The sequence below is a fragment of the Python bivittatus genome, unplaced genomic scaffold (assembly GCF_059951505.1).
Source record: "Python bivittatus isolate LINGU-HERP-01145 unplaced genomic scaffold, Pbiv_v1 ctg000080_np1212, whole genome shotgun sequence".
NCBI lineage: Eukaryota > Metazoa > Chordata > Lepidosauria > Squamata > Pythonidae > Python > Python bivittatus.
This window is the reverse complement of record NW_028277035.1, coordinates 48,726,026-48,737,737: the sequence shown is the minus strand read 5'-3', so window position 1 is coordinate 48,737,737 and position 11,712 is coordinate 48,726,026. Positions and strand designations below refer to the sequence as shown.

At 36.8% G+C, this 11,712-nt stretch overlaps 1 protein-coding gene across 4 annotated transcripts in view; it reads right to left on the bottom strand.

Moving 5' to 3' along the window:
• Positions 1-1,699: 1,699 nt before the first annotated feature.
• The window catches only part of MAPKAPK3 (MAPK activated protein kinase 3), an 88,573-nt gene continuing 78,560 nt past the window's right edge, over positions 1,700-11,712 (bottom strand). For all 4 annotated transcript variants that reach the window (XM_007430738.4, XM_007430737.4, XM_007430739.4 and 1 more), the window contains exon 11: positions 1,700-11,121. In XM_007430738.4, coding sequence (XP_007430800.1) covers positions 10,963-11,121 — 159 coding nt within the window. In that variant the 3' untranslated portion in view covers positions 1,700-10,962. The remainder of the gene's footprint in view (positions 11,122-11,712) is intronic.

Here is an 11,712-nt window from a genome sequence, read left to right as displayed (position 1 = left end):
CTTATGTATTTGCTGAGGAGGAATGCTGAACTTTCATAAGATGATGATGATGATGATGATGATGATGATGATGATGATATAGAAGTGATGATGTATTCGGCTGCTAAGAAGTGATGTTGCTAATATTGAAAAAGCATTGTATTTCACCTTACAAGAACACATACAGTTGAAACACTGCGTGAATTAAGGAAAACTTGAAATTGAATAGTAGCAAACTGGAAGTCTTAGAAATAAGGTGGTAGTCTAGAATGGTTCATTTTAATGTAGAGCAAGAGATATTATTCAGGGCAAGAATCCATATCAAAGCATTAAATGGCAATAATACTCAAAAAGTATATCCTTGGCTACAACCCAATAAACAACAAGATCGTGTGTATTAGAATTAATGAATATTCAGTAGACATCAATGTTATGCAGGTATATGAACCTACTACAGATGCAGTGGAAGAAGACAGAATTCCTCATTGGTAAATGGAAAGAGGTGGCATTATGCAATATCAAGAATCTAAGATAGTCAATTGTAATCCAAAATTGGGAGAACTGGAAGAACCTGAAATTACAGGAAGATTTGGATTGGATAAATACAGTTGTGCAGGAGATAAGTTAATAATGCTTTGCTAAGAAAATGTTCTATTTATTGCAACACTTGCTTTAAGCAACATAAATATAGACTCTACTCGTTGACATCAACAGATGGACAACATCAGGATCAAAAAGACTGCAAAACAGGAAAAGAGAAGATGGAGAAGAGCAATCCAGTCAGACAAACTACTTCCAAGTCCAGGTCCAGATTGTGGAACACTCTATGGATTATTAGTGTCAATCACTAATTAGAAAATTTAATTAAAAAATAAACAGAGTGGGTAGATTTGAGCTGGAAAATGTACAGTCAGACTATAGGATCAAGGAAGAAACAGATTCAGTCCACTCAGAAAAAAAAGAACCTGATAAGCTATGGGATGAGATAAAGAATAAGATAAGAAAACCAAAATGGAGAGAAGCCCCAACATTTCAAAGAAAACAGAATTTACAAGTTATGCATAAACAGGGAAAATTAAAACAACCAGATAAATGGCAATCTGGATAGAACGTTTAGTAAAAGTGGGGAAATGGATGGAGAAATTTTAAGACATGTAAATGCTGGTAGAAGGTAGTGGATGGAATGTGATCTATTGTGAGACATGAATGTTTGTCAAAAGAAGCAAAAATGGCTCTGTATGAGAGCATACAACTGCCTCCTTTGTTAGGCAGAACGGAGAGTTAGGTAAATCAAGAGAAACCTAGTAGTTGAATGCAGGGAAATGTGTTCTTTAAGAAGCTTGCGTGGTTAACCATGAAAAGATAGGGTGAAGAATTGTGGAGTCCTTGGGGTTCTCTGAGCTTGGTTGTTTTCTTGCAAATATTTTATTACTCAGTGATACCTGAAGATGATACCTAGCTGGGTGATGAAACGTTTGCAAGAAAGCAACCAAGCTCAGAGAACCCCAAGGACTCCACAGTTCAACCCTGAGCTACATATATTCTGAGGGTGAAGAATGAATGGGTGAGTAATGAATGTAGACTGAGTACAGAGGTGAGTAACCAACATAAGAAATGTTTCTTGAGGTGATCTGGCCATGTAGAGTGAATGAAAAAGGATTGAATTGCAAAACAAATATGTGAAGAAAGAATTAATGGGCTGAGAGGAAAAAGATGATCAAGACACTTATAGTTGGATAGACTTTTCTACTTTTTATTACAGCCAAAGGCCTGAAACAGAAAATACTACTAAAGACAATAAAACAAATCAAAACATCGAATAACATCAAAATAGTCAGAAGTAAATTGAGCAATAACTATTGGAGACCTTGCAACAATTGGTACATTTTCACTGCTGCTGCACAATATTTTGCTACAGGCTGAGTTGCAGAGAGTTTAAAGTCTAAAGGAAGTAAAATCATATAAAAGTTGTCTGTTCTTCCAGTGCACTGATGAAGCTGGGGTAAGATATTGGTGTTATAAATGCCTTTATAGATGCTACCGTAATATAACACATGTTGGACTGTTTCAATATCACCAGTTCCATATGGGCAAATACTTGTATGGAGTAAGCTATGTGTAGCAGACCACCTTGCCTCTGAAGATGCCAGCCACAGTTGCCAATGAAACGTCAGGAAATCTGCTTTCTAGACCATGGTCAGTGAACCCTGAAGCTCACCATTGCCCAACAGATACCATCCGTGAAAGCCTACACCAGTAACTTATGTGGGATCTTGAGGCCTGCCAATATGGGGGTGTGGCAATCAGAGCAGTTCATTGGTTTGATCATAGAATTAATGAACAAATTAAATAGGGCAGGGGCTAGAATACATCACTGCAGCACATCTCTCTGTAGGTGTATCAGATCAGAAAGTAGCCCTTGGTTGTTGCACCTTCGGCAGCAATTGGCATACAAATTCTAGAACAAATAAAGATGATGCTTATCCGCAGTGGTATTTATGATGTTATCTCACAGAATCTTTCCAGCTATAAAATAAAGGCAAATTTGAAGTCCAGAAATGCCACATATAAAGGTGATTTTAAACTGTGCACATACTTCAGAATAATCTAGTACAGTACCAAAATACTATCTATAGTTGATTGTCATTTTCTAAAGCTGGTTTATCTCCTAAAATTTCTTCTCATTTCATCCGGGCCTGAAATTTTATTTAGATGGTTTGCATATTGTTTACTTGTAACTTAACAGATTGATAAGTCTGTACTTGGCTGGATCTTCCTTATTATCTTTCTTGTAAAAAGGGGCTATTATTGCTAACAGCCGATTCTTAGTTATTTGCCTTTTTGATCAATAAATGTAAATAGATGCCAGCAAGGGCATCTGCCAGTTGTAATTCAATTTCATTACTTCAGAAAACATAAACTCATTACACAAGGCCTTTCCAATCTTAAAATACTCTTATCAGTTTGATCACGTCTGCCAAAGTAACTGGAGGCGAGTTATCTAGAGTGCTGAAATCAAAGTATGCATCATCACTATTATAATTGGGGTCAATATGCAAAGCCTTGTTTCTTTTCCTTGAGGATTGATTTACATTGTGATTTAAGGCCAAACAGGATCTGATAATGGGCTTTAGAGGAGTAAAATTTATAAACAACATAAGCTGCCCTAAATTTACCACTTAAGCTGCTGACATTCTCAGTCAAATCACTGTTGATTTTTACTATTCAAAGGGAAAACTTCCTCTTCTCTGTGGGAAAGATTGACTTAAATTTGCTGATCAGCTGATTGTACAGTTTTATTGGGCACTCCTGCAAGTTGTTTGCAGTTAGTCCTGAGCAAATTTCTAAAAGGTCTTGAGACTTTCATCATTCAGTTACAGCATTAACCTTTGTTTCACCTAGATTGCAGCACAGTATTAATAACCTCCAAATCCTGGGTACACTTTGCCTCTGTTTTCACTAACTCATTATACAACAGTGTGCTTAATACCAGGGGATGATATTCTCTCTCTAGATGTGGTTCTGCCTCCAACTTTGGAAGATAAGGTAAAAGATTTTAGGAGGAGACCCATAATCAACTGTTAACCTTCTCCCTACTCCCCAAAAGATATATTCCACGGGGCAGTCTCCAACTAGTGTGCCATTCAAAAGGCAGAGAGCTGTAGTCAATTGTCTCAGATAGAATCCCACCAAGTTGCATCTTGGTTCTTTGCTGACCCTTGGTAAAAAGGTTCCTCTAGAGATGCATGCAGATAGAAATATATTTTAAAATATATTTTAAAAATAACTTCTAATAATGTCAGTATTTTAAAAAGTCTTTCGATTTTGACCACCACTCTGCAGTGTTCCATGATAAAGAAGTAATATGATCTTTAACTGAAGGTCATTTTACCTGCTTAATGCCATCCCTCACATGAGCTACTTCAAGGAATGAATAGATTCTTCCACTTTGTTTTGCATTGGGTCCTGTCATTGGTGGAGAGTGCTGGGTTGTGTGCCTGGAACCAGAAGTGTGTGAGAGAGATCACTGCATCCCTCCAATGAGTTGTTGGGTTCTTTTTCCAGGGCTGTCTCTCTCCAAGATGCTTGTTAGACCAGAACTCTTTTGTTGTCCTAAAGACTCCTGATTTGTTGTGATAATTTTGCAAATTTCCATTGTCAAAACTTCAGATGCCTGAATCTGGGCTGTGACTGAAACATTTACTGGGAGAGTCAGATCTCTGCCAATGGACTCATTGTTAAAGCTCTGAACTCTCTGATTCTTTAAGATCTCAATATGGGGGTTGGTGATATTGGTAATACCGGTAAGATAATCTCTTATAGAAGTGACTGATCAGCACTTGTTGTGTTTTTTCTTGCTCAGGATTTTCAGTTGCCTCTAGTTGTGTCAAAGATATTCTTCTCAAGTCAAGTTCTTATTCAAAATGTTGCACATTGGAAACTGGAGATACCAGTTTGATTAATAGCTCTGCTGTGGTACAAAAGGCTAGCAATGCCTGCCTAACCTTATCAGACTTTTAATTATGTCTACCTGGCTCACCTCTTGGCGAGAGTCCAAATGACTCAATTAACCTTGCTTCATATTCTTCCAAAGGCATCTTATATGCCTTTGTGCTCCAGTGTTTCTTTAAGCAGTTTCCTCTCAAGGACTTTAGAAGCTGAAGCCCCTGGTGGGGGATTGTCACCAGCATATCTTGCTTTAAAGAAGCAGCACCATCCTAGGGAAATAAATCCATCAAAGTACCTATTCTTCCTTCATGAAACACTTGGACTGGGAAAACTGTATGCATGAAGGGTTTCATCATAAACAGTATGGCAGGAATGAAGGGCTGCATACTCTGTTTATGGCCCCTTCCGCTTGGCAGCCATTTAACTTCCAAAAGATCAACAAAATACAGTTCATAGTAAAACAGCTGATTCAAAGAGAAGGCAATGGACTTTTTTGATCCCCCCAGATGCCTATGACACATAATATGCTATTAAATGTAACTTGAGGGCAATATAATTAGTCTGTAGGAATCTACTCTCCCTGTCCCCAGCTTCCTGGTTGATGGGCTCTCCTTCAGGGCTCTTCTGCTTGTTTAAAGGTGGGGACAGCCTCTCCCTCTTCTTAGTTGTCTCCCTCTACAACTACAATAGAAATCATTGTGCAGTCAGTAGACATTGTCTGGATATAGAGTCAGTTGTCCTTCCACATTTAAAATCCACATTCTCATGGTCTTTTAAACAAAGTGCAGCTGCAGGACAAACTGGAGCAGCCTCGCATAGGAAAGATGTTAAAGCAACAGACCCCTCCTGGGAGCCAGAGGGGTAAACTCTAGAAATGGGTTAGCTCTCAATTTCTCCTTACAAATCCCATTCCAAGGCTTCATATCAATTTGAGATAAGTTATAGGAGTTTTACTATTTACAATTGATGCCTTCTTGTATTGTAAATATTCTTAATTTTTTGGCTGTTTAATCAGTTTGATCAAAGGATGTTTATATACTGCTTCTTCTTCCTTTTCCCCATCCTCTCTTCTCTGTTATGAAAACTATTGTCTCCTATTAGCTCCAACTGTGGCCAAATGTAGCCAGACAAGTTTATTTCTTGCCTCGCAGGTAAAAAAAAATCATAAAAAAGACAGAAATAATAAAAGAATGTGTTTTTAAAAAGTCATAAAAGGGAGATGGAAGTGCAAAAAATAAGAGAAAAGGAAATTAATTCAGTGTTAATTCTGAAGTGACTAATGAAGACCTTGTTAAAGAAACTTCTGTTCCTGTGTCATTTTTAATTCTAGCATTCAATGGACTTTATGAGATTCTCAAAAAGAGAGAGATGAGATTAAAGGATAAAAAGCAGTGCATGAATCAATATATGGTTATGGCGAAAGCAAGAATGATTTCCAAGGATAGAATGGTATGAAGAGGTATAGCAAAGGGTGTGATATAAACTAGACTTAGATTTCCTTTCCTTTCCTTTCCTTCAATACTTTTCACTCTTTCTGCATTTTGCATAACGTTGCTTACTCTGAAAGGAATATTGTGATGGGTTTATATGTATATAAGTAGCTTTCAGAATATCATAATCAGGAAAAGATGAAAGGCTTGGGCAGCAAGTACATAAGACGTCAAGCAAAAAGAACAGGGAAATATATATATAATCAAGAAATATAAGAACAATAAAAAAGAAAAATGAGAGATCTTTTCAAGAAGATCACAGAAATCACAGAAAATTTACAGGTAAGGTAGGAATACTAGTAACCACAGAATCAATCTGACAGAGGCAAATAAGATGGTTAGAAGATGGTTAGACTATTGAAACCCTTTACAAACAGGATTATAGAATGGCAAATATTTGTAGAAAAATTATATATTCAAAGAGTGATTGCAGTAGAAAGTAAAGAACAAACAATGTATCACCTACCAAATAGGAAGGCACCAGGCACAAATAAAGTATCCACTGAACTATTGATCAGCCACTCAGTCATGGCCCAAATAAAAGTTGACTGTTCCAATGGAGCAATGATTTAACAAGGAGAAACATATACTTTTGGCATTTGATGTGAATGCATGATGGACTAGAAAGAAATGATTACAAGGTTAAAAAAGAAGGGGAAGACAATGGAGAAGGTGGAGGGCTGGGATTAAATAACTGGAATGTTTTCAGAAAGCTATGATTTCATAGTAAAAATGGCAAGCATTTGTCCATCCAGTCACCAGAAGTTGAATTCAACTCAATGCTATCTTGACTAACTGACTCATATTCTAAGCAAAGAGGTACTCAACATATATCCAGAACATAGAAGGGGCTTCATATATAGTAAAAGAAAATGTGTTTCAGAAGGAAGGGGTACTAGGTAATAGTAACAGCATTATGTACGCTTGGAGAAAGGCAGAAGGGATATGACCCCTTTCAGAAAAGCTTAAAGTCAGAGAACAAATAACCCCATGGCCCATCTTTCCCGAAACAAGATGAAAGAAAACTTGCCCAGTTTCATAAACATGTAGGTGGCTGCTCAGAGATTTTGATTTCCTCTGAGTTTATAGCCTTTCTCAGAAAAGAATGGTTACATGATGAGTTAAGTTGCTTGTGTATTCCTAAGAAATCTTTAGTTTTACCATTAATTCTGTGTTTTGTGCCTTCAATACTTGGTAGTAGAAATACCTATGTTATCACATCGTTTGTCATTCTAAACCAATGTAGTGTCTTTATTTTTGGATGGTTACCTGGTTTTCCTACTCTTTGCCTTTTAATATTTACTGTGTTCATAGAGAATTTCCCCCATATTATTGATAAGGAATTAGAGAAAGCAACTTCCTCGAGGCCTTGCAAAAGTTTGGTGGCTGAGGATGGGGTCTTTCAACTCTTCGTTCACATATTTCTCTTTTGTGATTGTGAGATTCATGAGACTTTCCTTTTTACTGGTCCCTTGCTGCTTCTGCTACTCAAAATGTCAGGTCACTAACATGAAATGTAACTTCACTTAGGATTAAATTTGCGCACATCATGGTTCAATCTAATATTCAAATTAAAGAGACAGCAAGCAAGAGAGAGGGTCTAAAATTATCTAGTTTTCTTTAATTAGCCATAAGTTAGCAATAAGTTAGCCAGAAATCCAAAGGGGGTCAATATTTCTATTTGGAACCAAGACTGGTCCAGTAAATAACAATTTTATGGGAAACAGCTTTGGAAAGCCACCTAATGTAAATATAGCGCCTGTCTGCAACATCTTAAAACCACATCTTTTCCCAGGATCATGCATCTGCCCTCCAATCTCAAGAAAAGCAGTTGCTGTTTTAAGGTGCTGTGCACAGTGCTATGTGCATGCTCCAAAGCATTTTTTTTGGAGACTGGATCCAGAGCACTGCACCATAGACAGGATCATATGTCTATCTAGCTCAGCAGTGATTACATTAAAGGGTAACAGCTCTTCTCAAAGAGCTCAAAATTTCATACTGAAATCTGGCAGTAACCTTCTTAGAAATACTGGAAATTAAATCTAGAGCCTGTTATGTGAAACATGTCATCTGACATTGAATTATGGCACCTTCATAAATGTTGGGTAAAATGTGGAATCTGACATAAGAACTTTTTTTTTAAGCCTTTTGCTTTGATTCAGTCTCATATGCTAAAGTATCCTCAAGTCAAGCTTGACGCCTGGTGGCTACACAGAGACGTCCATGATGTTTTTTGCCAACATTTCAGAAATAGTTTGCCACTACCTTCTTCTGAGAGGCTTTTTTCAGTTTCCAAATCTACCCTCTAACCCTGGTAATCCAAGTACTAACCAGATCCAACCATGTTTATTTTTTTCAAGAGCAGCCAAGGTTGGCTAGGTGCTGCCACCTAGTGCCTACTGCTAACTTATAATTGCTCTACGTTTTAGTCAAATTGAATATAAAAATAAAGGTCTTATATGGACAGAAATGATGGCTTCAAATTAAGTTAACTTCACATTCTTTGAAGGGTAGAAGAGAGAAGAAGCTCACCATCCTAGAGCTGAAAGTAAAATATCACAAAGGAAGATTCATTAGAATGAAGAGTAAGATCCATTTAAGAAAAAAAATGGTAAAGCACCATTTATTGATATCTGCAAAATGTTAATATTTCACAAACAGTCTGAAGTGCTTTTAACATCAATTTAATATCTGTTTGCAAGTCAAAGAGAGGCACTATGTAATTAATAGAAATTTACTTCATTGCAGATTTATATTAACCCCTGCAATTCTGGAATAAGGATATAACACAGAGGTCCCCAATATTTTTTGGTTTAACAGCCACAAATTCTCTTCCTTTGTCTCAGATCTCCTGGCTTGCGCAGCAGACTTAGCTTGGAGAATATAGGGAATAAAACAATTCATCTGTAAATATTTATCATCTCTCCACATTACAGTACAATTGGGAGAAAACTTCATCTTCCCCTTGAGCCCTCTGACAAATATGGAGGCCATCCAAGGATTTCTCTTTCCTGTAGTGAGCGTTAGAAATGAGAAGTAACATAAACAAACACCTGCTATTTGTTAGTATCTCAAAAACTGTAGTACAAATGCAAGCGCAGAGAGAGGGATGGATCTGCTGTAGCCTTCTCCCTAGAAAGCCAGAGGCACTTGCATTTGTGGAGAATTGTCATAGGAATATCCCTTTTCAAAGAAAATGTTTGGACAATGAAATGGTTTGAATAAAGATAGTTGGCATCTAATGCAGGTTTCACAAAACAAGGTTATTATGAGATATTGTGTGAAAATCCACCTCAGTTTCAGACCTTTAGTGTTTGGCACAGTTGCTGTTCTTTGTGCATTTGTCATCATACCGAAATATCTAAACTCTCTAAAATGATATCCAAAAGAATTACTTGAGTGACTTAATTTTTTTTATCACATCCACCCTAATCTACAACATGTTAAGAAATAATGTGTATGATACATACAAACAACTGTAATAACGTACATATTCAAATATATGTCAGATTTGCAAATTTCCTCTTTGAATTTAGAAGCACTCATGGCATGTGCCTATGTTTTCAACTTTTTACATATGGACAGTATATGTGAGTGCTATATCACCTAGTTCACAGAATAGCCAAACTGATATCCTATCCCAGGGAAACTGCAGCTCCAACCATTTGTTTTCTAGTAGTAGTTTCCCAAGATTCTCATGGAAATTCATTAACAAATAACCAAATAAAATGGATATAAATAAAATAGGTGAAGTAGGCCCAATTGCTTTAATATGCCTTTTTTAAAAAAAGCAACACAAGAAAAAATGAAAAAAGGGGAGAGATGGTAATGATTCTGCCCCTGCCCTCTCTGGTGAGGGTCACCATGGGGTCACCATGTCAACCCCATACCACTTGTAGCTCTCTACTGCTGGAAAAGAATGTAAAAGATATGTCCTCTAGCTACGCCATCTGCCTATCATAGTTCTTTTAGTAAGAATTATGGTTTCACCTGGGAATAGTTTCCTTCTGTATTGTGTGAGATTTCACCTAAAATCTTTGTGCAAAGTTGTGGATGCTGGCGTAAACAGTGATATTTTGGTTGATTACTGCTATAGGCTAATCTTTGATAGTTAATTCAAAAAGTAAACAGTTGGTTGAAAAAAATCTGTGATAAAAATAAATAATGGCTTATATGTAAACAAGGAAATGGAACACCTAAATCCTAAAATGTAATGATTGCACTCATACCTGTTTTGCTAGATGGATCCTACCAGGAAGCTAGTGCAACTTTCCTGTGTTTGAAAGAAATGTGTGCTATCACCACATATGACTAACTACAGTGTTCTTATATATTTACCTATATGATCTGAATGTAAGGAATTTGTGAGCTTTTAATAATCCCTTAAGCCTTAAATTGTAAATATTTCCCAAAGACTCAAAAGGAGTGCTTCTTTATACAGATGGACAGTGTATAAAACAAGAGCATTAACCTGATAAGAACATTAAATACAACAGAAATGAATGATGAAGATCAAACAAAAATATATGAAAAACTTACTTTTTCATAACTTTCTGATTGCTTCTTGTAATAACCTGATCTTTTTACTCCTTCGCTTTATGCATGGTTTAATCTATTTCTCTTGAATGGATTCAGCATAATCCAGTCTAAATTAAGCACATTTATGTCCTTATGAATTCATCTGGAGAGTTAAGCAGATGGATGCTCTAATTTTTTATATGAAAAGAAGGGATTTAGAATTGCTTGTTGTGACTGTGCTTTTGTAAGCACTGAACCCGCATTACCACAAGAAACATTTACTTATACAAACTTCACTGGCATTCTAAGGTTTGTTGCAACTCTTTAAGTAACGTATACTAAAATGTAATAGAATGATTAACAAAATTCTTCTTAGAAAAAGACCCAGTGTGCCCAGATAAAAAGTTCTAGTACATCTTATCTTGGACGCCATAGTGCATCCTCTTGCTCATCACACACATTCGTGTTTCAGTTATACATCCTTTGTGAGATGATTTTGGTTCAACTAATTATTTCTCTCTTGTCTTTATTGGTTGTTACATCCAGCTGATGCAGATGAGGTGCCTCCTTGTTTTTGTTTTTTACGCCGTTTGTTGAGGAGTCGGTTGTTGGATATTTTCAAATCTTTAATTTTTACCTGATCATAGTCCACTCTCATGGTTGCCAAAGCACTAGTCATTTCCTCCTAAAATGCACAAGAAGCAATGGTGAAATTTAAAGGGCGAAAGTCCACCTCCTCCTATGTCTAAGAGAAGGGTCTCAGCCAAGAGTAAGAACTGTAGAGTTCCCCACAAAAGTCAAAACATATATCCTAACCAGATGTATTCTGTAGTAGGCTGTCATGAATAAAACAATTCATATGCAGAATTAGTGTCAAAACAACCTGAGGGACCAAGATGAAATTAATCCTGTAAGGAACATTCAGTGAAGTAGCACATTTTCAATGCTGACCATGCGTATCTGGAATTTAATGTTTTCCTATGTCAAAGGCAATCTGGCAGAGGAAACACTAGCGGCAAAGTGTTGTGGGTATTCTAAGTCCAAAACACGCGAAAGCCCACAGGCTGCCCATCCTTGTTGGATGTGCCTGAACCAGGATGGACAACTCACAAGCTGTATGTGACCTGAGTGCCTTTGCAGCAGCCCCCAGAGCCCCTGGTCAAATATCAAAGGTGCAATTTTCCATTATTTTCCAAAGAACAGACAATTTTTAAAAAGAGTATAAATATTTGGACAGCTGTAGCACATTTATTTAAAAAAAGCCCAAACCTAACTA